The sequence below is a fragment of the Balaenoptera borealis genome, assembly GCF_965194805.1.
Source record: "Balaenoptera borealis genome assembly, chromosome: 8".
NCBI lineage: Eukaryota > Metazoa > Chordata > Mammalia > Artiodactyla > Balaenopteridae > Balaenoptera > Balaenoptera borealis.
The window spans coordinates 118161982-118187239 of record NC_138865.1 but is presented as its reverse complement, the minus strand read 5'-3'; the positions used below and the strand labels follow the sequence as shown (position 1 = coordinate 118187239).

General features: G+C 42.4%; 1 protein-coding gene across 3 annotated transcripts in view; it reads left to right on the top strand.

Moving 5' to 3' along the window:
* MED27 (mediator complex subunit 27) overlaps positions 1-25258 on the top strand; it is a 204398-nt gene that overhangs the window by 44077 nt on the left and 135063 nt on the right. For all 3 annotated transcript variants that reach the window (XM_082400827.1, XM_082400828.1, XM_082400829.1), the window contains exon 3: positions 20864-20994. In XM_082400827.1, the coding sequence (XP_082256953.1) occupies positions 20864-20994 (131 nt within the window). The remainder of the gene's footprint in view (positions 1-20863; positions 20995-25258) is intronic.

The following is a 25258-nucleotide window of genomic DNA, read 5'->3' as shown; positions in this document are numbered from 1 at the left end:
GTGTGCCAGACAGACTGTGCTTGCGTCTCCTCTTCTGTCCGAAGTTTCCTTGGGTACCTCAAGATGCCTTTGCACCTTCAGGTCTCGGCTCAAATGGCACCTTCTCAGAGAGGCCTTCCTTGACCACCCTATTGAGTATTGTGCCCCCCTCGCTGCCCCCACCTGCTCCCCCGCTTTATTTTTCTCCATGCTCCTGACGTTTATCATCCTGCGTGTTTTACTTATTCCTGTTGTTCATTGTCTTTCCCATGCCCCTCTGGAATGTACTCTCCATGAGGATGGGAGTCTGCTTTGTTTGTTGCTTTATTCCCAGTATTGTACTTAGAGCAGTGCCAGGCATACTAAATTTGCAATGCATATCTCTAACTATCATTCATTATTATTCTTTTTTAATCATTCATTATTGGATGAGTGAAACTCTATTTGACGAGGCAGTATAGCTTAGTAATTAAACTTGCAGGGTTGGGCTCATTTGGACCTGAGATCAGCTGTGTGACTTTGGTCAAGTAACTTAACTTCCCTAAGCTTCTTTCCTTAAAGGTGAAGTGAGATTCATGAGAACACCTTCTCCTTTATTGGGTCGTAAGTATTAAATGCCTGGCACTCACTAGACACTTAGAGGCTATCGTTATTGTTTCGTAAGTTGTGTAGACTAGGAGCCTTGATTTGTCTTTTCTGTTTCTGTGCTGCTCATTTGAGGTAAGTGTGCATGTGTGTACACATGTGTGTGTGTGCACGCACGTGTGCGTGCTCTGGCAAATTTATCGTGCTGTGAACGAACTAGGCCACCTTCACATACCTGTGAGCTGAAGTCTCAGTACAAACAGTCCCCATTTTTTACTCTCGACAATCGGATGTTTTATAATAAAGACATTGTAAATTAACTATATTTCAATAAAGAGTTAAAAAAAAAGAATGAAATGAAAAACAAAACAAAACCCTGTATGTAATGTCCTCTTACTTTGAGTCTCTTTCTCGTTGACCTGTGCCCATAGCCAGACAGGAGAAGGGTGACGGCCACAGACAGTGTCCAGTTAGGAACTCTGCCTGAATCCACTGCATGCAAAGGGGGGAACCATCCCTAAGTTAACTAGTACATGGGATTGCTGAGGAAACAAGGAGGGTGCTGTTAAATGTTTTCATGATAACATGTCAAAAACCCAAGCTATCACCTTGAGATTCTGTTCTCCACCACGTGCTCATTTATAGCCTTCTTTCGGACCTGGGAGTGAGGTATACCTTGGATTCTTCTACAGACATCTCTAGAGAACATTTCCCAAGTTGCATCCTTGGACAGAGCACTGTGATGATATCAAAGTGAAGGGCAAGCTTTGTTAGGAAACTGGTTCTTGAAGAAGTGAGAACTGGGGTTTATTTTATTGTCATAATCATAAAAGGTGACTTTAGTGACCTTAAATCCTTGAGTCTGATACACTTTGATGAATTTATCATCTTGATTTATCCATGAATACTTTAAAACTCACCTTCCTTTTCTTCCTTGAATCTAATAAAGGTAATCCCTTGTTTTTGTTTCAGATCTGTTTATATTTATGAGAGCTAATGGTATGTTATGCCTTTGGGAAAGAAAGGAAAAATTCCTCCTGATTCTTTAGCTGGGGAGGGGCAGAGCAGTAATGCGCATTCTTTATTCCCATGTGTTTAATAATATTGCAGTGGTACTCACGATTCCACATCTCTTCAGAGGGGCTGTGTGTCAGTGCTGTGTTGCTGCTTCTGAGATTGGCACTGTTATATTATTAATAGTACTGATCACACATGCCTTGCATTTAATATAGAACATAAGAGGCTCACCTAGCATGAATGAGAAATCCCAAATTGAAAGTGTAGATGCTATAAAATTTTTAAAGAAGGGAATGTGTTATGATTGAATTTTTGAAATAAAAATAGTGTATTTTTAATCACCAAGTTATGAATGTCCTTGGATTCTTGAGTGGGGAGAGGGGGGCTGGTAGGGGAAGGAAGGAAGGTGTCTTCCTCTTACATTTAGGCCAAATAGAATCCAGAGACTTGCACAGAGCACCGAGGGTCTAAGTTACACCAACAGAAATGAAGAGAAAATAAAAAGGAGTTTAGGAAGGCAGCCGTTCCATTATTAACTCATCCGGTTATGCCAGCGATGGTGGAGATCTCAGAACAGTTGGAGATTTATATACACAAATGTATGTGCTGAAATACCACACTCTGATGACATTCGAGGGAGGGGTAACCTTTGATGATGAATTTTCTTGCCCTTTTTAGGGGAGTGGAAGGGGAGGCGGGTGGTACTTCACAAGACTCTAAATTTACCAAAGTTTTTCAAATTTGAATTTCCTTAGCAAAAATGTCAAATGATTGTAGATCCGAAAATGCCTTTGTTGGCATTTTAATGGTGCTTTTGGAGCCCAGTATGGTGTGCAAGTGGAAGGAAAAGCAGTTTCTTTTCTTGGTAATAATGGCATTGAATCTGAAGTCCTGGACCAAACAATGTCCCAGGAATCTTCATGATTTATATATCGTATGTGATCTTTTCTTAAACGTTGTTAACCTGTGCCCTTTACAGACAATGCCAGGTCAGAAAATGTCAGGGGAACTTCGGATTGCTTTCACAAGCATGTAAAGAAAATTATTGTCCTCAAACTCCAGAGGCTGTGACGGGCATTCTTAATAGAGTGATGTGTTTAGAGGGACAAACGCCGTGCATGAGATTGCTTTCGGCTGGTGGGGAATGAAAAATATTTGCGTGATAGTTTACTTCTGGACAGGATCAGTTGTGAAGGAGAAAATGTGTGTTTGCTATCTGTCAGGCTGCTGTAGACACCTATTTAATTTGTTGGAAAGGTGAATCCTCAAAGCAGGAAGCCTTCTGAAATGCTTATTCACACTCCGACAATTTATCACAGACCAGAAAGACGGCGCAGCGTGGGCTGCAGTGCCAGGCGCTGCCCATGAGGAGAGGGGCTTGACTCAAGGCTTCGGGAGGGGGGACAAGATGCCAAGAGGGCGGCTGGGTGGAAAAGAGGGCTTTCCTAGAGCAAGTGGAACCAGGGAAACGGACCCTGGTGATGGGGGTGTTTGCCATTCCTACCGATGGGCTCTGCCTCGTGAGCCCTCTCAGCTCCTCAAGGTGTTAAGATCTACAGTTGATGCCTTGTTCTGTACAAAATGTTATTTGCATAGGTGAAAATGATAAAGTGTCTTCTTGTTCATCTTATCATTTGGGTCATTAAAAAAAAAAGAGATTTAGTGAAAGTGAGAAAAGAGACAGTTCTTTGGCAGAGCCAGAAGCGGTGTAACTATTTTCAACCCTGTGTTTTGAAACAACTTCAGTTCAGCTCTTTCAGAAAGAATAAAAGAAAAGAAATCAAATGTGTGGGCTTGATAGGTGGTTTTCCCAAATCACAGTCCAAAGCTGAACTGCGAGTGCCTCATCATTTCTTTTCAAAAAGTTTACTTTCGTGGTAAACACCGAATGAGAACCTATAAAAAGGAGCATAAAAAGCATGCTTTTATTTCATGAGGCAGAGACTGTCTCTCACTCCCTTGCGTGTCTCTAGAATTTTTCCACTGTTTTTCCATTTTTCATGGTGGTTGCCGTTATGTTCTTTCTCTTGATTTGAGGCCAGGGACGGGTCCTCGGGGCTGGCGGGCTAATGGCAGAGCGTCCTCCGGAGCCCAGTCTGCTCTGGCTTGCAGCTAACATCGCAGTCACCACCTCGCCCACCGCATCTACCTTCTGATGGCAGCGCTCGCCAGAGGAAAAAAGCTTTCTGCACCTCATTATTTCTGCAACCTGAGAGAATTTGCAAATTAATTGATGTGTGGGAGGGAAGGCATCTGCTGTTATAAAAACCTTTAACTGTCGCAGTAAAACTTGAAATAAAATTAAGTGTTACTATAGTAAACTAATAGTCCCCAGGTGATGACGCACATTTTGTAGTGTGCAGGGGCTTACATTTTCAGGAGCTGCTTAACTTTGAAGCTCTACTTTTTGTTTTCTATCATAGTTTTTATTTTCATCAAAGGCATACAAAAAGGTGAATAAGTAATCCTACAAGATCTATAACAAAAGCATTCGTCCTTTGTCTGACTGTTCCGCCTGCCACTCCCTGGAGGGAACTCCTTTGAACTCTTTTAGTTGTTTCTTTGGATACGTGCCTACATTTTTTCTTAACAACTTGCTTAGACTGCTATTTTAGATGTCATCTTTTGACTCCACGATGGAAGACAGATTTAACTCTCATATCCCACCTTCTCCCCATCAATTTGCTTTAACTGATACTCAGGTTTTATACTGTCATGACTGTGAAGTGTTGTTCACAGCCGAGCCATATAGTGAACTACGATTGTTGTGAAGGCTGGGGGTGGGAGGCTGTCTCGCCCTTCAGAGTGCAGACTTGTCCCCCTGTTTTCAGTTGTCTCTGAGACTCTCTAGGTCAGCCTGTCCTGGCTTCTGATGGGAGTAGGGATCCATGTTTACAGAAGACTTAACGGATACTCCTTGTTTTTATTCCCACCCCACTGGCCTTCCACCATACTGGGTGCCTCCACTTCCTTAGTCTTTGGAAATTCTACAGTCTAGTTCACTTTGCTCTTTATTGACTTATTCTACCCTCCCAACCTCCCTAACCCTGTTCCCCTCTCCCTCCCATCTCCCGCCAGCCAGGGTAGGTTTCAAGTACTGCTCTCTGCTGAGGTCGTGCTGGTCCATGTGCTTTCTGTATTCTACGGTTTAGTTGACCTCTTTTCTGTTGTCGTCTCCTCTCCTATTCTCTTTATCCTTGGGACTTAACACCCCCTGTTTTTTTATTTGCTGTTGTTTTTGTGGTTTGGGGAGGGACTATAGTGAACATGACTGTTCATTCTACCATGTGCAACAAGAAGACCTCTGGCTTCTGTTTTGGATACATTTTGCCTTCTATTACACATAGGTTTCCAACATCTGAGTATTTTAAAAAGCACATTTTGATGTAATGGGCTCATATTTTCCATGAAAGGTCTCTTTTTCATTGCACGATTCTAAGAAATCTGTGCAGACACTTGCACCTGGCTGATCTGCAATAGAGTAATATGTCTCTGGTTCCCTAGTATGCCTTCTAAGAGGATCTGTCTGATGCTAATATTTCATTATGTAGCAGCAAAGAGAGATGATAAAACACTGAATTCTTGAGAAGAAAAGACTGACCTTTTCCCCCTCTTTTACCTACAAGCTGTTTTAAAACCTCTTTCTTAGTGGAGCTTTCTTCTTATTTTGGCTATCAGCAGTTAGCTTTTCTGGAGTGATAGTTGAGGGCACGAGTACGTGGGGGGTGATTGCACTGTTAAAAGCTGAACTTTTCAAAGAAGCAGTGACTCCATTAAAATTAGAGCCCCTACCCTTGTGCTGGGAGAGGGGAAGGCCAGCCGTGCTCTCGTGAGGGGGTGGAGGGATGCTGTCCCCAGGACTAAGCATGGCCCTGGTGCCAGTGCGCACAGCCCTGCTTCTTGGAATAACGGTGGAGCACCTGGCCAGGCACTCACCAGGCCTGTGCCATCTTGAAGAGCTGGACCATTTGATGCACTGAATGTTTATATCCCCCCCAAATGTCATATGTTGAAGCCCTAATGTTACCGCAATGTGATTGTATTAGGGGGTGGGGCCTTTAAGGTGATTAAATTAGATGAGGTCATGAGAGCAGGGCCCCCATAATGGGATTAGATAGCCTTATTAGAAGGGGCAGAGGGACCAGAGCGCTTTCTCTCTGTGAGCACACAAAGAACAGGTCACGTGAGCACATAGTGAGATGGTGGCCTTGTGCAGGCTAGAAAGAAGGCCCTCGCTGAGAACCAAGTCTGCTGGCACCTGGATCTCGGACTTCCCAGCCTCCAGAAGTATGAGAAACAAGTGTCTGTGGTTAAGCCTCCCAGTATTGTGTTATGGGAAGCTGAGCTGATGAAGGCAGACAAGTAAAGCCTTTTACATCTCCTCCTGTCCTTGAAAATGAGGACATAAGCCACCCATTTCAGCATGCTGCCTTGAGGGATCTTTGCATTTTCTGTATGGGAGGTAGAGCCCATTTAAATCCACCTTTCTTGACCTCTGTGCCACCTTTAGCAGCAGCCCCCACACACATAGTAGCCTGTATACTTTGATCTACAACTTTTGGACACCCCTCCCCCACTTTTTTTGCAAGGGTAATGCAAAATGCAGCTCACAACCCCGTCTCATACCTTATTAAAACATCATTTCCCCTGCCTTGTTCCCAGATTTCTGTGCTTAATCATAGCAAGGCAGCTTGTTCACATATACATTCTTGTTCGGAAAATTCTGTTGGCTTGTCTTCCTCACCCCGCCCCCCTGCATATTTTGTAACCCTGCTTCACCGAGGCTGTTCTCATTAAATATCATAACTTGCCCATTGGAAAGTTCCTTGTAAACTTAATTAACTCTCTGTCAGTGTTTGAGTTAATTTTCTCCCTTTAATTTCAGCCTCCTTGGTCATAGTTTTCCATACTCTGACCTGCGTCTGTTAAAGACTTGGTAAATAGTTTTGAAATGCCAGTTGGTGATACATGGACCTCTTTAGCATTTCTTTGATTTATGTGCAGTGCTGTGGAAAAAGGCAAAGAAAGCAAATTATATGGCCAAAAATGTTGCCAGTCTTCACTTTTTTACTCTTAGTTTTAAAAAGTACATTTATCAATCAAATCTGATGGGTTTTCTTTTTTATAAAGATTGAAAATTTAACTGTTTGAAAACTCTTGCAATGCAGGTTTTCTATTTGCTTAATCAAGTGTAGGTTAGAGCTGGAGTAGGGTCTCCGAATTCTAAAAGCTCTTTCAGTCTCTACTGTGTGTCCTATCCTGCTGTCTCCACCAGTCTTCAACAATATATGCATGAAACAGTCAGATTTTTTTTTTATAGGAGTTGGAAAGATGGAAGCTTCTCAACGCTGGAAGCATATTGCATCTGTGTTTAAAACCCTGAATCCACGTGGTGGGCCAACTAGTGTTGAGTCCTTAGATTAGCTAATTGTGACTTGTCTGAGGTTTCCCTGTGTAGCGTATTCTCGGTGGGTTCCAGCTAGAGACTGACTTCTTCAATCAGTGAGTCAACAAATGTTTTTGAGATTATACTATGAATGGATTCAGATTTTTAGTGTGTCTGAGAGCTGCCTGGGTTGCTTCTTATAGTGTTCATTCCTGGGCTCCCTGGTAGAAATTCTGATCCAGCAGATTTAAGGTGGGGCCCTGGAATCTGCATTTTTGGTGGGCACTCTATAGGTGATTCTGATGGCAGAGCATCTCGTGCTGTTTTGAAGAATGAGGCTACAGTACCCTTTGATTGTACCACTCCCCTGCCTATTATCCTCAGTGGCACCCCTCCCCCGACTGTCTACCAAGTAAAGTCCACAGAGGGTGTGAAAAATCCATACTGCTTGGGAGTAGATGGATTTTTAATTTGTGTGCGCAGGGTATGTGGGTCTGGCTGTGCACCGTCCCTGTGATGCCTCCGTGCCTTTTCTGAGTGTTTTCTTATTTATTCGTTCGTCAGGCACTTATTGAGCTACACCTGTGTGCCAGACACTGTTCTGAGTGTCGGAGCTGCAGTGGTGATGAAGAGAGCCAGAGTCTGGGTTTCAGTGGAGCTTTTATTCTAGTGTATGTGTTGGGGGTGGGGTAGAGCGGGGGACGTAAACACTAAACAAAGAAACAAACAATACGTATAAAATACCTGTTTGGGTTTACTGCCGTGATTAAGGTAAAGCACTGCGGTGTGATGGAGAGCACCCGGAGGCGCCTTTGGATCTGGTGGCCAGAGGAGGCTCTCTGCGAAGGTGAAGTTCAGGTTGAGACCCGCGTGACAAGAAGTCATGCCTGGCACGGCTTCACAGCTCCTTATCCAGAGCTTTCGGGCCCGACTGTGTTTTGGATTTTGAATATTTTGGATTATTGAAAGGTAGGATGGTTCATATACTACGAATTTCTCCAGCGGGGTCTGGGGCAGTACCCTGTAATCAAATATTGTGTAGCAAAACGTTTGACTCTTCACACTACGTGAGATAAATTAAGATTTAAATAGACTCACATCGGTTCACGTCCGTTTTTGCTGCCACAGGAGTTTTGGCGCCTATATTGATGAGAAAGCTTTTGACTTGCAAAACTTTTTACACGTTTTTATATTGCAAAAAAAAAAAAAAACTGTGGCTCTGTAACGCCTGTTTGTTGTCCGTCCTTTGTTTCTCAGGTGTGAGAAGGCACTAACTGGGTGAAAAGGTGGTGTGTGCAAATTTGCCCACTCACGTAGCAGCAGGCGGAGGCCTGGAAGAGAACAAGGGCAAGTCAAGAGCAGTTGGTTGCAGGGCGTTAGAAGAGGCGGCCAGTGCCAGGAGTCAGAACGGCCGTGAGCCTGGGAGCGGTTGGCCGAATGGCACGAGCTTGCTCCCGTTGTCTGAGGGGCCTGGCTGCGGACACATCTGCTTTCTCTACTTCCCAGGGAGCCTCACAGCAAACCCTTATTAACTGAGTGTCACTGCTCGTTGCACCCTGAAAAGGCCGAGCTGGGCCTTTTCCCCTTGTCTAGAACAATGCTCCACATAACAATAATAATAACATGAGCCAATGTGTACATAGGACTCATTGTGAACTAGGTGTTATTCTAATTCATTTAATTCAGTCAAACTACGCAACCACCCTATGCGGTAGGTACTATTATCTGTATTTTACAGATGAGGAAAGGGGAGGAAGGGGAGGCAGTAGAGCCCCTTCATCCTCCCACTTTGTAGGGACCTTAGGCATGAAGGTCATTCAGACTCCAGATTCCCACTGTACTCTGTCATTTAGTTCAAATCTCCCCTAGCCGTCCCCTGCTAGTTATGTATTCATGTATTCATTTATTTTAAAAAATACTTCGACACAAGGGTTCGTTAAAAAAAACAAACAAACAAAAAAGAAATAAAAATAAAATTAAAAATCCTTACTGAGAACATGCCAAGTTCTGGAGAAGCCGTGGAGTGTAGAGGTTACAGAGCAGGGACTTTGGGGCCAGGCTGTCCAGATTCCAAGCCTGACCCTGCCACTTACTGGGCTCCATGACCTTGGGCAGGCCACTTACCATCTGTGGCTCAATTTCCTCATCTGTAAAATACAGATAATAGTACCTGCCTCATAGGGTGGTTGTATAGTTTGATTGAATTAAATGAATTAGAATAACACCGAGTTCACAACGAGTCCTATGTACACATTGGCTCATGTTGTTATTACTGTTATGCGGAACATTGTTCTAGACAGGGGGACCTAACGATGAAGATGACTAAGGAGCTCTGTGGTGCTCTTAGCTGCTCTTATGGAGCGTGCATTCTAGGCAGATCTTGACCCTCTAAAAGCAGAGAACATTTCTTTTTATATCCATCCGTGTCTAGCTCTATGCTCTGCATCCATCAAGCCATCCCATTCCCAGCGAACATTTATTGAACATCCATGTAGAGCCCTCTGCTAGGCCTGTAGGGCTTGTCAAACGGTACGAGACAGTCTGGCAAAGACAGATACACAAAAACCATTCTCTAATGGTCAGCCCTATAAAAGGGGCTTCAGAAAGACTTCTGGACTGGATTGAACTAGCTTCAGCTCTTCTCAGCTCCTACCTGCCAGGTACTGAAGGGGAAAGGCAATGTATTTATTTGAGTATTGTGTAACAAAAGGAAACATTGGATGTGGCACCAGTTGCCTACTATTTTCCCTTCTCTGGTCCAAAAGGAGGCTACTTCTCACCTCTGGATGGATGTGGCTGGCGATGGACGTGTTGTTACTGTTCCTTCTTGGACATTCCCAGCTGCCTCCGGCTGATCCCCATTTTGTATGCTTGACTTGTTCTTTACAGCACAGTGTGGGGTTTGAGTAGGGCTGCCAAGCATCATAGAAGTAAGTAACTTGCACATCAGAGCAGCCCTTTTTGTGTCAGGGGCTCAGCTCTCTTATGGTCCTGCCAAACTCTGTGCACTCCCCTCACCCAGATCCACCCAGAAACAGGCCTGTTTTTCACTGGTCCGTCTCCTCTAAGGTTTTTCCATCAGAGGCAAGGCCTTCCAGTTATTGGCTTAGTCACCCCTCACACTCAGTCTAATTGTTAATGGCTCAACAGCCTCAGCTGAGTAATAACAATCATAGTTAACATTTCTTGAGTGTGTATTTTGTGCCAGCCACTTTGCTCAGTGCTTTCATGTACTTAATTCTCGCGAACTCCAAGAAGCTGACTGTGGTTTTGCTGTGTGAAACCCCAGATCGTTTCTAGGGTAATCAAGTGGTATCGAGTAGCAGTATTATCCCCAGTAATAGAAGAGAACTGAGGCTCTGGAAAGTTGAACAACTCACCCAAGCTCACGGTGGTTAAGTAGAGGGCTCATGGTTTATATCCACGTAGTTGACTACATACCTACACTCTTAATTAGATTAAGATCAGTAGAAGTCGTACCTCAGTCCTGTTGATCAGTAGAAATTTCACACTGACCTGTTGTTCATTTTAAACCAAAAACATACCCACTGTATGTATGACTTTTCCCTTTTTTTCCTTCCAAAAGAAAAAATCCTAACCCCACATGTATCATAGGAAAATCCTGCATTGACTCCTGTTTTGCCTTTTCTCATACTTCCTGTGTAGACATTCACGGTCAGAACTTAAACCAACAAAAAACCTTCAACAGTCCGATAAGGAAGGAAACAAGTACAGTCGGCTCTTTGTATCCGTGGGTTCCGCATCCTCAGATTCAACCAACTGCAGAGGGAAAATATTAGGGAAAAGAATTCCAGAAAGCTCCAAAAAGCAAAAGTTGAATTTGCCACTCACTGGCAACTATTCACATAGCATCTACATTGTTTTTATAACTATTTACATAGCATTTACATTGTATTAGGTATAAGTAATCTAGAGATGGCTTAAAGTATACGGGAGGATGTGTGTAGGTTATCTGCAAATACTGCACCGTTTATATAAGGGACTTGAGCATCTGCGGAGTTTGGTATCCACGGCAGGTTCTGGAACCAGTCCCCCGTGGATACCTAGGGAAGACTGTACTCTGGGAGTCTGGAGAGAGACTTTGATCTTCCAGTGCTGGATACTTTGTTAGCTGCCTAAGAAATACTCTGTAACTTGCTTGTTTAATGCATCAAGGTTGAGCCAAGTTTCTGGGCATTTAGGTTGTTCGTAGCTTTAAAAACCACTCTCCACGGTGTACTGGAAGGAGTTTCCCAGCTGATCCTCTGGGTCGCCTTTCGCCTTTCGCCTTTCGTGTTGGGTGCTTACAGCGTTTCCGTAGGCTCCGTACATTTGTACTGGGTTTTACGGAGAGTTTTATACAGAGTTGGCTGTGAGGCATCACCAGCGTGATGGATTCTTTTCCTCATTTGTACAAGAGGAACCAAGTTGGGGCTCCTTCTCAGCATACCTAACTCGTTCAGAACAGCAGGGATGGGGGGGGGTACTTTTTCCTTTTTTCCATTACACTTACCAGTTTATTATCTGACATGTTTAGGATGACAGTATTTGATTAAAAGGTGATATACTTTTAATCGGTTTTGTGAAAATTCAGTCATTCCCGGCATTGTTGGAAGAGGCGAATTTTGGGGCATTAGTCACTTCTGATAATCACAAGACCAACTCTGTTCCTGGGGCGCTGGGCCCTGTGCTTACATCTTCTGCACGTACCCTATCACTTAATTTCTATGACTGACCTTCCGTTTCTTCATCTGTAAAAGGAGGCTGCGATACCTCTCTCCATGGGGTTGTTGTGAGATAAGGAAAAGGCACTTTTGAAGTCTGCCTTAGGAAGTGTGCTCAGTCAACAAGAGAACAGCTTTGTCCTTGCGAGAGAGAAATCTTTTTTTTTTCCCCATATTGGGCTGATGGAGAAACAGGCTCAGAGGGAAGAGGAAACATCCAGAAATGCCCAGAATAACTCGTACTTGAGCTGAGGTTTGAACTCGGGGCTGTCTGACTACAAAGCTTGTCCTCCTACCCATTGGACCACACTGCCTCTGGAGTTGCAGCCTTTGCTGCCAAAGCACAAAGGAAAGCACTTGCCTCCTTGGACTTATTGCCCCGAAGCCACCAGACCTTATTCCTCCTATTCCCAAAGGGAAAAGGCAGTTGTTAAAAATGATCAATAAAAAAAGTGTCTTCCTGAACGTTTTCTTCTATTTCCTGATTCCTGCTCTCACAGGCCTCCGACCTGAGCCGCTGGCCTTTTGCTTCCACTCCTGTTATTTTCAGCTTGTCTGACGTCATAGTTATGTATCTTTTAAAGTCAGTGATCGTGTGACTGTTTCCCATTCTTCTTCCTTCTGAGTTTTCTCTGTGCTACCTTTCCCTCTTCCCCGCCTCCTTGCTTCATTTCCTGAGTAAGCAAGGGCTGGGGCTGAGGCTGATCAGATCCCTGATTTGGAGCCAGTTGGCTCCCAGCTGACGATGTTTATTATGTTTATGGAAGGAAGCAGAAGAAGCCGATGGGGGCTGCTTTTGATGGTAATGAAAATGATGCCTAAAGCAGAACTCAGCATTTCATGACATTAGAATAAGGGAGAGTTAAACTGTCCAACTGACTCTAAACTGACTGACTATGAGCACATAGGAATCATTTTTACTACCCATAAAAGAAGTTTATAATAATCTAATCATAATTTTAAATTGATGAGATTGGTAATTTTTTAAAAATCATGTTTACTGGTTTCTCGACTGAAATCTTTTCAGTGATAAGTCGGCAAATGACTAATGCTTAGAATTCAGTGTCTAGAATTGAGATATGGAAGTGTCCAGTGGTTGTCATTTTACTCATTTCTCAGTTGAAAAACCTCTGTTTTCTTTGGGAGGAAGAGAAAAAAAGAAATACCCAGGGACATACCTATTCTATGGGAATATTCAGTTCTTCCTCCAGGCCTCACCTATGAATGTTTGCGAAGAATAACAAAGTAGTGTGTGTCAACAAACATTTGTTACTTGCTGGACCTCTAGCATTGCACTAGATTTCAACTAACAACCAAGCATCAGACATCACAAAGAGCCCTTTCCCTTCTTTCACTGCCTTAAGTAGAGACTTCTGGTGACTGATAAAATGTTTGTGTTTCAAAAATATATTTAAATTTCACCAATGCAAGTTTAGACTGCATTTTCATAGAGAAATACATCATCATAGAATTTCAGTGTTGGAAGGCACCTTAGACATAATTCTAGCCTTCCATTTTAGACTTTTGATCCAGGCCCTAGGTATGCAATAGAAAACTAGTATTTGGCATTTCTGGTGGAAATATAAAGCTAATTCTGGGACGTGTCATTCATTCTTCCCTGCTACTTCTATCTTTGGTCAGTGATAGAGAAAGGTCAAGGACACATTTTGTTTTTGTTGGATATAGTATAGTGTGTAAAAGGATAATTATTCTGGGGTGGTTCAGGCTTAGTTGGAGACAAGAACATGATGGCCCATCTGGCATGGACTGCTTCCTCTAATACGAATGTAGGTGAGCAAGATTGCCCCCATGTTGTCCCTCTTCAGAGGACATGTTCTCATTGTCACCATCGTTTAATAGTCTGTTAGGATGCTCTCATTAGTGCATTGTCAGATTTTGCCTTGATCCTATTTGTATATCCTGCCTTCATCTTCTTCAGTGGCCCAGTGGCCCTCCAACATGATTTGTATGACCCTGTGCATTGCTCTCCAGGACCACGCAGGGTAGATAGGTTGAAAGCCTGGTATGAAAGGTAAGGTGGTTAACAGGAGATGGGGAAACACCTGTTTTTGTGTACCCTTGTCTGTCTGTTAGGGTCTCTTTTTCGCTTTCTTTTGTCTGCTTTCTCTCTCCCTCTACAAATAGTCCCTCTGATGGTTGTTTCCTCCATTTTTAGCCACATTCACAGTTTGCGTTTTATCGAATCTGTTTAGATATATGAGTGATAACTCTTCCAGCTGATTGGCATCCTTGAAGTACGATAACATGCATACAGCTGTAGTGTAAATAGGGGCAGTTGTGGAGAAAGGCCTATTAATAAAGGTGTGAGTTCTGGAACACTCCAGAGGAACAATTCTAAACAACCCTAAACATTGCAGATATTTAAGAAAGAAAAAGACTGCTATCCATGCTCTCTGTTTACTTCTTTGACAGTTTTGAAGTTTGGACATTTGAGGATTCATATGTAGGAAAAAAGAAACCTAAATGGCATTTAGGATGGAAATTATGCCACAGTTGAGCAGAAGCACAGCCCTGATGGGGTGTCCTGCTTTCATGGTGATTGAAAGGCCTGAAACCCAGCTTCCCAGTAGAGAACAAATAGGCAAATAAACTGGAGGCTTCCTTATGGTTTATTGATGCTGTTTTGCCCAAGTAAAAAAAAAAATCATTTACCCATAAAAGCTCAAATCTAAGGTTGTTTTTTCTTTCTTTCTTTCTTTTTTTTTTTCATATTGGCTATATGAAAGAAGCAGTAGGAGATAAAAGGAGAAAAGAAGCTAATATCATTATCTAATATTTAGATAAAAACCTGAGCAAAACAATTAGATTTATGGTATTTTTCTGTAGTTGTTTTCCTTGGCACAGATAATACCAGGCAACCTTGCTTCTTTCTTTCCTTAGAATTATGTTCCAAAGAAGAAACAGAGCTTTATTATAATACATGGTTCTTCCTCATTAGCTGGAAACAAAACACATTTTAATAATGAGGGGCAAAGGTTTTTGCAACTCGAAGTGGTGACGAAGTGTTCCTAGTTTTGCACAAATATTGGTTTTAGTTGAAAGCTTAATGGTTTAGGAGAAATATGACTGTATGAAAATCTCACCTTAGCCTCCCCCACCCTCCCAGCGCCACGTACACATATGCCAGCTTCGTGGCGTGTGGCTTGATCCAGGTGTTCGTGGCATGAACTGATCCAGGTGTCAAATGTCCCTAGATTGGGGCCGTGAGCTTGGTGTGCACTCTTGCATCTTGGAAAGGTTGTCAGTGCACTTATGCCAACCAGCTCTGGCTGTTATGGTCAGTGATCTGCAGGGGAAGTGGTCCTACGCGGATAGTGCCCTTGCCTCTTACTACCATGACGTATTACACAAATTCTCAAAGATGATCCCTAAGTAAACACAGATAATATACACGTGGATTCTCCTGGACAATAAGATAATTTATGAAAACCCATGAAGCACTAGCACAGTTGCCCCATCAAACAATATCAAGGCTGCTAGGAAGGTCAGATGTGTTACTGCTGAGTCTAGAATTTAGGTTTTCTGACAATATTGAGGTTTCTGTGGTTTCTTGGTTTCTTTTCTCCAAAGTTTTTGATGCCGAATGATATTAAAACCTTAAAATGATAGCATTTAGAACTTCCCCAAACTCCCCACCTTAGACATGACTGGAGTCAGTAGGAGGGAAAAACATGTGACATCTCCGCGCCTGCAAGAGGTCAGAGCGAAGGGAGCAGACAAGAGCCAGCGAATGCTAGAGATGCTCCGCCCCCGCCCCCTGAGCTCTAGCTCCCTCCTGCCCGAGAAGAATCCCTGTGTTCCATTGCTGAAGCAGAGACAACAAATCCCAGGTCCTCCGGTTAGAAAGATGCAGCACACTTAAAACCACAGGAAAAAGATATGTGAGGTGAACCCTGAATGGCTTTTTTCCCTCGTGTGATGTGTGTGACCTCTTTAAGGTCAGAGTCTCCTCTCCCGTAAAGTGTGGGTGGGTGGGGTGGATGGGGTGAGGGGTGGCTTCACTAAGACTCCTCTCTGACTTGAGTATTCTATGATTTGAAGTAATCCGAGTGCAGTCCCCATGGATGCCTTTTCCTGAGCTCAAGCCTGCGGAGAGGTTCAGATATGCCCGCTTTTTTAGCAATTAGAGTAAGAGGGAGAAAGGATCCCTTCATGGCTCTGTCACAACGGTGAGCACCTGCAAAGCTGTGTGTTTGCTTTTGTAAGAGACCAGCCTTAAGAGGACCATCTGATGGAGTCATCCTGTTCTCTAGATTGGCTCCAGTGACAGACCAGGCCAGGCCAGGACAGTTTCACCAATCTGTCAGCCCACTTAAGAGCTGACAAATTCATTAGCATCACCTGTACGTCATGCACCGCCCTGCAGGTTGCAGAGAATGCAGACTAATCAATAACAAGGCTGTATCCTCCAGATATGTCTCCCTCGTGGCCAGCTTCACTCCTGGACCAGGCTACTTTACCTGGTGCTAAATTCCAGTGACAGAGAGGAGCTCTGCTGGGAGAGGGGAGCTGCCCGAGGGGGACTGGAGGAGGCACAGGGGCTCCCCAGCCTTGATCTCTTCTTCCCCTCCTGTGGCCCTTCTCTAAGCCAGCCAGAATTTATTGTGACTTACTTCTATCTCATTCTTCATCCAAAGGGTTTAGTTACTGGAAGTACCAATGTGTCTTCCTAGTGTTCTTAGGAACATATATGTAATTCTGTGTAAAGTGATTTTTAGAAATAAAGTGAAATGCCTTAAGGTTCAGAGAAGTCTTGCTGCTGTTGTTGTTGAACTTGCTCCCCACCCTTAAAGAAGCCTTTGGTGAGTCTTTGAAAACGAAATAATGGTTTTCAGAGTAGGAAGAATCAAACCTTCATTGATCTGGCTTATAAATTTTGAGATTTTTGAATGTCAGTTTTCTTAAAGTGGGATTCAGGCCATATGGCATGGGTAGGATAGTGTTGCTTATGAATAGATGCTGTACCATGGACCCCTGGGAGGTTCTAGGAAACACTACAGCTTTTAAGTACTAGGCCTAATTGAACGCCACTGGCTTAATTAGTATATTGAATGTAATCCGTATGATGAATTTCCTTCTATTTTCTTCTCAAACTTCTGTCCATTGCAGAACATGTCCTTTATCTATTTTGGAGCAGGTAGAGCATTCAGAACAACGTGGAAGACGTGAAACAAGTTGGAGAACTAAGCAGGGGGCTCATTGCTCATCTGATTTTCTGAACCCAAGATTTAAGTCAGAAACTTTGCATTTGAGTCCTATTTTTTTAAATAATTTCCTTTCATGTCATTTCCTTCCAGTATATTTTGTTACTTGTAATTTGAAGCATATTAAAGCTAATTGGATTTGGACTTTTTTAAAAAGCAGTAAAGACTTAGGCTATCCAGAGGAAAAGGGTTTGCTGTCGTATGAAATTGTAGGGACATTCCTTCAGCACTTTGTGGTGAAGTCAAATACCCATATAACTTCTTTAGAAACCTAGAGGAATCAAACCTTAGAGCTAGGTGGATCCTTGGAGAAAACATAACGCACGTTTTGCAGAGAGGGGAGTGAGATGTGTAAGACTGCACAGCTCTTGTTAGTCGCAGAGTCCAGTAGCACATTTTCAAAGAGAATGCTTGTTATAGAGGCTCTTAGTCTGTACATCAGAGTGTACCAGGACACTACCTGGTAACATGCAACACTTGTGCATGTTTAATATTACTAAAACAGCATTACTTTAAGAAATACGCGGTAAATCAAGGTTTTCCTAATTCAAAATGGTGTTTCCCTCAGATCATTATGAGTTGTTGAAAATATCTCAGGCATAGAGCTAATTAGTAGACATAATTGATTAGAAAGGGCTTCAGGTTGAGAACTGACAGAAAAATCCGAGGTTAGTCATAGAAAATAGAAGTTTGACATTAATAGATAGCGAAATGGGAACTGAGAGAAATGCTCTCAAGATCCAGAGAACGTGGAAATAGCAGCTGCTGTTGAGTAGCCCCTTACCAGTAAACAAAGAGCCCCTCACCCCGGCTGACCACGTGAGCACTCCCATTCCCCACAGCTGTGAGACGTGAAAGTTGAAAGAATGGACTGCTTTATTTCTCTCCCTCTTTCATATTGTTCTTGCTGAGTAATGGAGAAATGATCTTGGATAGAAAAATCACATTATAACTTTGATAAGTTGCCTTTTGAAATAGAGTTGTTCCCAAGCCACATATGTTTATTGAAATATATTTTTATAGAAAATATTACAGAGCCTGTAACTGAAAACTTATGGCAGTATTTTGGGGAGTGATATGTTCTTAATGTTAATTTGTAGATTAGCTCTGAACTCCCTTCTGCTGTTCTAGAACCATTGGCTGAGTGAACATTTTCCAGGAGTCTTTTCAGATCTAAACTGTGTTTCATGGAATGGAGTATTTAGTGCTTAAATAATGTATAAATCCAGTTGGACAGGAGCTGCCTGTCAGTTTTATTAACTTTGACCTTTTCTCCCATTATAAAGATGGTTCGGTAAATATTTAATGGGCTCCTTATAGATCTTGACAGTCGGAGCTGTGTTCCTGGAAACTGGGAAACGTATATATGGTGAACAAATGTTGCTTAATCACTGTGAGTCAGCTTTCAAAGGCAGGTTTTGTTTTGGGGGAAGAAAAGTCCTTCCATCTTCGTGTGCTCTTAGGGGTGTGGTGTACATTAAGAGCATCCAAGATGGTAGAAGTTTCAAAGGAACCCTTTGAAAGACAGCAGCTAGCATGCATTTCTGCTGTTTCGGGTTTGCTTGTTTGGGCAAATGATCAAAATGACGCCAGGTGGGCAGAATCACCATGCTGCTCTGCATGGTTAGCAGGACTCGTCCACTCAAAATTGAGTCAGCAGGGCTGGAGTGGCTGAGCTTGCATGGACCCCAATAAGATACAAAGAAGAAGGAGGGCCAAAAGGAGAGACGATTCCTTGAGCCAGGAGGGGACCCCTGCCAAGCTGTCTTTCCCTTTAATTCCATAAAGCTCCATGCATATTGCACTCATTGCAAATTCTGGTGGGGAAGATCGAAACCCAAGTAGCTGACATTTTGAAACATCGTCTTTCAAACTTGTACTGTCCCTTGCTTCCATCGATTTCCCATTTAAGAAATCTGTAGCAGAAAAACAAATTTGAGCAAAATTCATTGGTCTGCGATGAGTTGTTAAGAGCCAAATTATGCCCCCCTTTCCACCCCGAGAAGAGCTCTGTTTTTATTATCAATGTGATATATCTTTGTCTTGTATTGTGCAGCCATAAGGCTCCCACAGCAGATCGACCAGGTAAATCAAGAGCCTGTTAAAAAGCAATATGGATGCTCCAAACACAGACATTTCATTATTACTGGGTCACTGGATATCTTCATTTTTATAGCCACTTTCAAGAAGCAGATCATTTCAATTGGTTTTGTTTTCTTTCACTCTCTATTTGTGTGCAGCCCAATGGCTTTAGGTGAGGCCATTTATTTTTCAGAATGTTATTACCCTTTGCATCCAGGGCCCGGCCCCTTTTATATGGTGGTCACCAGTTTCATTACCATGAGCTGTAATGTAGCTGACTCTGCAAAGGAAATCTATGCCTTGGAAGAGCATTTTGAAAAGAAATTGATTCAGAGCTTCAGAATGAATTACTATTTGTATATTAGTTAATTCTAAATAAATGTTTGAAAGACCTTGCTTAATTTGAGAAGGGAGGAAGAAACATACTGGACGTTATAAGTGGTCTCAATCCAAATTCTTAGCTTGGCATTTTCACATCTGAATGTTTTATTTACATCTGTTGAAAATTGGGATACCTTTCAAGGATAATTTTATTATAGAGATGAATGACAGCTCTTGAGATCTAAAATACAAAAGTATGGGATTTAAAAAGGAAGATGGGAGTCATGGTCACATGTCAAATTGGATATAAGCTTCGTTTGGCAATGAGTGAGGGTGATGAGTTGTATTTTAAATTGAAAGATCCTCATGATCGGGGTTGGGGGTGAGGGAGATTGACTGCATTGGGGCGCAAGGGAACTTTCTGCAGTGATGGAGATTTTCTGTATCTTGATTGGGGTGGCAGTGTCACAGGTATACATTGTCAGAACATCACACTGTACACCTAAAATGTGTGCATTTTATTTTATGTAAATTATAACTCAATAAAGAAGATTTTTTAAAAAGTCCTGTGTGTTTTAGAATTAGGCAGTATTATTTCTCTTTTCCAATAGAGAAATTAAAGTCTAGAAAAGTCAGATGATCTGTCCTAAGTAACCTCGAAGCTCAGCAGTTTGTCGTGAACAAAGCAAAGGATGCTGGCTCTCAGCCCATTTAAAGTCTACTGCTTCCTTACCCCAGTTGTATTGTTTCAGTTGCATGTACATGGAGTGGAATTAACTTCTCCAACCAGTTCTGTTCGGTGAACCTGTATTCATTGGTATACATTGTCGTAAGATATGTTCATGTGCTTATTCTTGTGATTGATACTTGTATCTTAACCCCTGGAAACAGCAGCCCAGTGGTATGCTTGAATCTGTTTATGATAAGCCTGTTGTGCTCCTGGCTTACTGCAGTGAACTATGAGTTATATGCTTTTTATTATAAGCAAGACATGACAGTAGCAGGAGTTCCCAGAACTAATCTGTCTTTAAGGAAACCCACTGGCTCCTCTTTTAAAAAATGACATAAGCTTTAAAACCATTTGCATAAAGCATATATGAATAGTAGTGAAAAATAAAGTAAAAAATTATCCCAATTCTACTACTTCGAAATACACTGTTAACATTTTAGAGAACATGTTTTTAAGTGTCTCTCTGTTTACAGTGTAACCTGTTTGTTTTTTTTTAATTCAACAAAATGATGTTTTAAAGTTCTTTACATATTTTACCCAATTTCCCAGTTATTGTTGGGCATTTAGATTGTTTCCAGTTCTTTATCATTTTGTAATGCCATGATGAACAACCTTATTCATGTTTCTTTTCCGATTTGTCTGATTTTCTCCTTATAAATACATTCCTTAAAGCAAAATGTTAGCAGCTGTATTTGAAGTTATTAAAAATGTTCTGAGCTGGTAAGATGTATCAAGTATTGATAGTGTAATACCCCTTGTCTAGCTTTTACCAAATGTTATTTTTCTTCCCCTTTTGTTCGGTTTTTCTCTGCAGTTGCAGTACCATGCAGGTCTGGCATCTGGCCTTTTGAATCAACAGTCGTTGAAACGTTCTGCTAACCAGATGGGAGTATCTGCTAAACGTAGACCAAAGGCTCAACCCACGACTCTCGTCTTACCGCCTCAGTGAGTGATGGGTTTGAAAAACGTACTTTCGTCCTGGGTGAAGTCTACTTTGTGCTTGTTTTTAGCTAAATGGAAACTTGTTTTTGCAAAATCATTCCTTTCTTTTAGAAAGGTATCTGTTAAGATTAGAAACCAAACACGTAGGTAATCTGTTTTGCATCGGTCTTAAAAGAAGCAGTTATAATGCACTTCATAGTTTACACGGTTTGTGTGTGACTCTAGGACCTCAGGATACCTCAGAGCTTATTCTTTGTTTCCTTGTCACATTCCCAGAGTTGGCAGAGCATAAGGGCAGTTCTCCTTATCTTACAAATGAGACAGCCGAGGAGCACATTTTGATAAGCTGCAGCCCATCTAGGGAATCTGGTAGAGCTGGGATTAGAATCAGTGCCAGGCCCACTTATTCTTTTTTAAAACAGTAATACATGTGCTCTTCCTTTTCCCAATAGGAGAGATAGCAGACACTGTAAAGTGTACAGATCACTGGTTGTTCACATGTGTATACCTCCGTGTAGCTCCACCCAGATCAAGCCACGTGGCCACCACTTCCAGAACCCCACAAGGGTTCTTCTCACGTTCCCAGTGCTGCCTCCCTCCCTAAGTTTAACAGCTGTTCTGACTTCCTTGAACAATTGATTTTACCTGTTCTTGAAAGTCATGTAAATGGAATCACACAACATGTAATCTTTTATATCAACTGTCTTCACTCAACACAATATCTGTTAGATTCATCCAGGTTGCTTTTGTTCTTTTTTGTTGCTGTGTAGTATTCCTTCGAATATGCCACAATTATTCCACCCGTTGGGTTGTTCTTTACTAGAAGCCCCAGTAGATGAAGGCCAAGGCTCAGTCAGTGATGTGGAGTCAGAAATTGAAGCACACCAGTCTTTGCCAGTAGCTTTTCTATCCACGTGAACACTCCCCTGAAAGGCGCACTACTCCCCAAAGCTCGACTTGGTCTTTAAACACATTGCCCAGCCCAACCCGCCCTCCTATTGTACCCTCTTTTGCTTACATCCTCAGTTACAAACTACATTTTAATTAATTAAAATTAATCTCCAGTCCAAAGGAGTGTTTGCAGGGGAGATTCGGTTGTTTGCCTTTACACAGGATCTCATTTATTTTCTGTTTGGTTAGCAACTATTTATTGTGCCTGCTCTCTGCCACACACTGCCCTAGGCTCTGAGGATACAATCATGAGCAAGACAGACGTGGGCCTATCTTCCTGAAGCTTTTGGTTTAACTGGGGGGGAAAGACAAAAGACAAGTACCCCTAAACAAATTAATAAATTAATACAACGATTTCTGGTTATGATTAGTACTTAGGAAGGGAACACATAGGGTGGTAAGGAGGGGAGACTGCTTAAAACAGGTGGTCAGAGAAGGCCTCTCCAAGGAGAGGACATTAGGGGGAGACTTGGAGAACGAGGAGGAAAAGGGCCATTCAGGAGCTGGGGAGATTACAGGAGATGATTCTGGGGATCTTTGCTCTCACCAGTGGATACCCATAGCCCACCATTTCTATGGCTTTCAGGTTTTCTTCACAGTTAACATTTGCTTCCAGGATGGGATGAACATAACCAGCGAGCCTCCAACAAGTTATTTTTTGTCTGCTGCATGCACAGGTGCCATCCTTTCCAGAGACTACAGGGACAGTTTCTTTGAGTGATGCAGGATAGAGAGAGTTTTCACCATTTGGCAGGAAGCTTCTTCTGTCTGATGCTTCTCATGTGTTGATTTGGTGGTTCTGCACATCTCAACTTTCAGCTCTCAAAAGTCTTAACGGGCCCTTATAACTTGTCATCTTCTCTGCTTGGATTGTCTACTGAGGCAAGATGCTTGGCGGGAAGTGAAAGACTTTCTAATGGTCCCACAAGATTGGAGCCAAAAGTGTTTGTTGCTAACTCTCTCTTGACAAAAGTCAGCTCTTAGTCCATCTGTTCACCATTTGTTAATTTGCATTGGCTTGAAACCTGTTTACAGGTGACATGCTATTATGAGGACACTTAGAAACTATTTTAAGCACCAAGGCAATCAACAGACTCTGTTCGCATACCAAAAAAAAAAAAGAAAACAACTGGTGTTCACAACTGTCATTATAAATTTATAATAAATCACTCAAGATACTTAGGTTCAAAGAGAAAAGTGGTTACTGCGTCCTAAGAATACAATGTTGAAGTGATTTCCTTTACTTAGTAGCCTCTTTCCTGTGAAAATTGACTGCTGCCTTTTCACATCATTGAGCTTTGTGGACTCACATTATCCTGGAATCCCTTTGTAAAGTGACTGTCCAGTAGGCAGGATCTATAGCTAAAGGACATTCTGTTCACTTTTATTGAGCACCTACTATGTGCCACTTATAGTGTTAGATGTCCAGAATAGAGACACCAGTAATGCATAGCTGCTGGCCTAATTGGATCATATATATATATATTTTTTTCTTAATTAATTTATTTATTTATTTATTTTTGGCTGTGTTGGGTCTTCTTTTTTTTTTTTTTTTTTTTTTTTCTGTGCGAGGGCTTTCTCTAGTTGTGGCAAGCGGGGGCTACTCTTCATCGCAGTGCCCGGGCCTCTCACTGTCGCAGCCTCTCGTTGTGGAGCACAGGCTCCAGACGCGCAGGCTCAGTAGTTCTGGCTCACGGGCCCAGTTGCTCCGCGGCATGTGGGATCTTCCCAGACCAGGGCTGGAACCCGTGTCCCCTGCATTAGCAGGCAGATTCTCAACCACTGCGCCACCAGGGAAGCCCTGGATCATACATATTTTTTTAGACTAAAAAATAGGACACTAGTAATATATACATATTGTACATTTTGAAAAAACCAAAGGTATCAAAAAAGAAAAGAAAAAATAATAATACCGTCACCCTGAGAAAGTTATTGTTAAAGTTTTGATGGATATTGTTCTAGATTTTTTTCTATGCATATGTAATATATAATTTTTAAAAACAAAAAACAACCTTCATGAAGAATTATAATATTGTTCTGTATCACATCCCAACATTTATTGAATGTAGTTCTTAGATTTTAAGGTAGTATAATTTGACCTGTGGAATACTTAAATTTGCTTGTTAATCAGCCATGTTGTGGTTTTATCTGTAGGACACGACTCATTACAGAATTTTTACTGTAAGTATGATATGACCATAAACTATCTTTGTCATTATGGAAATCCCTTGAACTCCCTTATAAAACAACACCCGAATCCTCCAGGGTTGCTACAGTAGTCGTCTATTGCTACATAAAAAATTGCCCTCAAACTTAGTGGTTTCATAACAGTAAACATAATCGCCCATATTTTCTGTGGATCCTACCTGGGAGTGGCTTGGCTTCATGGTTCCGGCTCAGAGCCTCTCATAACATTGCAGTCAGATGGCAGCCAGGACCACAGTCATCTGCAAGTTGGACCAGGGTTCAAAGGTCACTTCCAAGGTGGCTCACTGACATGGCAGTTAAGTTGGTGCCAGCTGTCGGTGGGAGACCTCAGTTCTTCCCCACGTCCACAGGGTGCCTGAATGTCCTCTGGACTTAGGGGTGACTTCTTCCAGAGCAAGCCATCTAGAAGAAGGTGAGCCAGGCAGAGCCTATCCTTTTTATGGCCTCGCCTCAGGGATATGTAGCACCAATTCCACCCTGTAGTGTGTGTTAGAAATGATTCACTACGTCTGACTGACATTCAAGGTGGGGAGAAGAGCCTCTCCCTTTTGAAGGAAGGAGTGTCAGAATTTGCAGACATATTTCAGGGAATTCCCTGGCGGTCCAGTGGTTAGAACTCGGAGCTTTCACTGCAGGGGCCCGGGTTCAGTCCCTGGTTGGGGAAGGAAGATCCTGCAGGCCGCGGGGTGCAGCCAAAAAAATTTTTTTTTTTTTTTTTTTTTAAAACATCTTTATTGAAGTATAATTGCCTTACAATAGTGTGTTAGCTTCTGCTTTATAACAAAGTGAATCAGTTATACATATACAATATGTTCCCATTTCTCTTCCCTCTTGCATCTCCCTCCCTCCCACCCTCCCCATCCCACCCCTCTAGGTGGTCACAAAGCACCGAGCTGATCTCCCTGTGCTATGCGGCTGCTTCCCACTAGCTATCTATTTTACATTTGGTAGTGTATATATGTCCATGACACTCTCTTACCCTGTCACATCTCACCCCACCCCCTCCCCATATCCTCAAGTCCATTCTCTAGTAGGTCTGTGTCTTTATTCCCGTCTTGCCACTAGGTTCTTCATGGCCTTTTTTTTTTTTCCTTAGATTCCGTATATA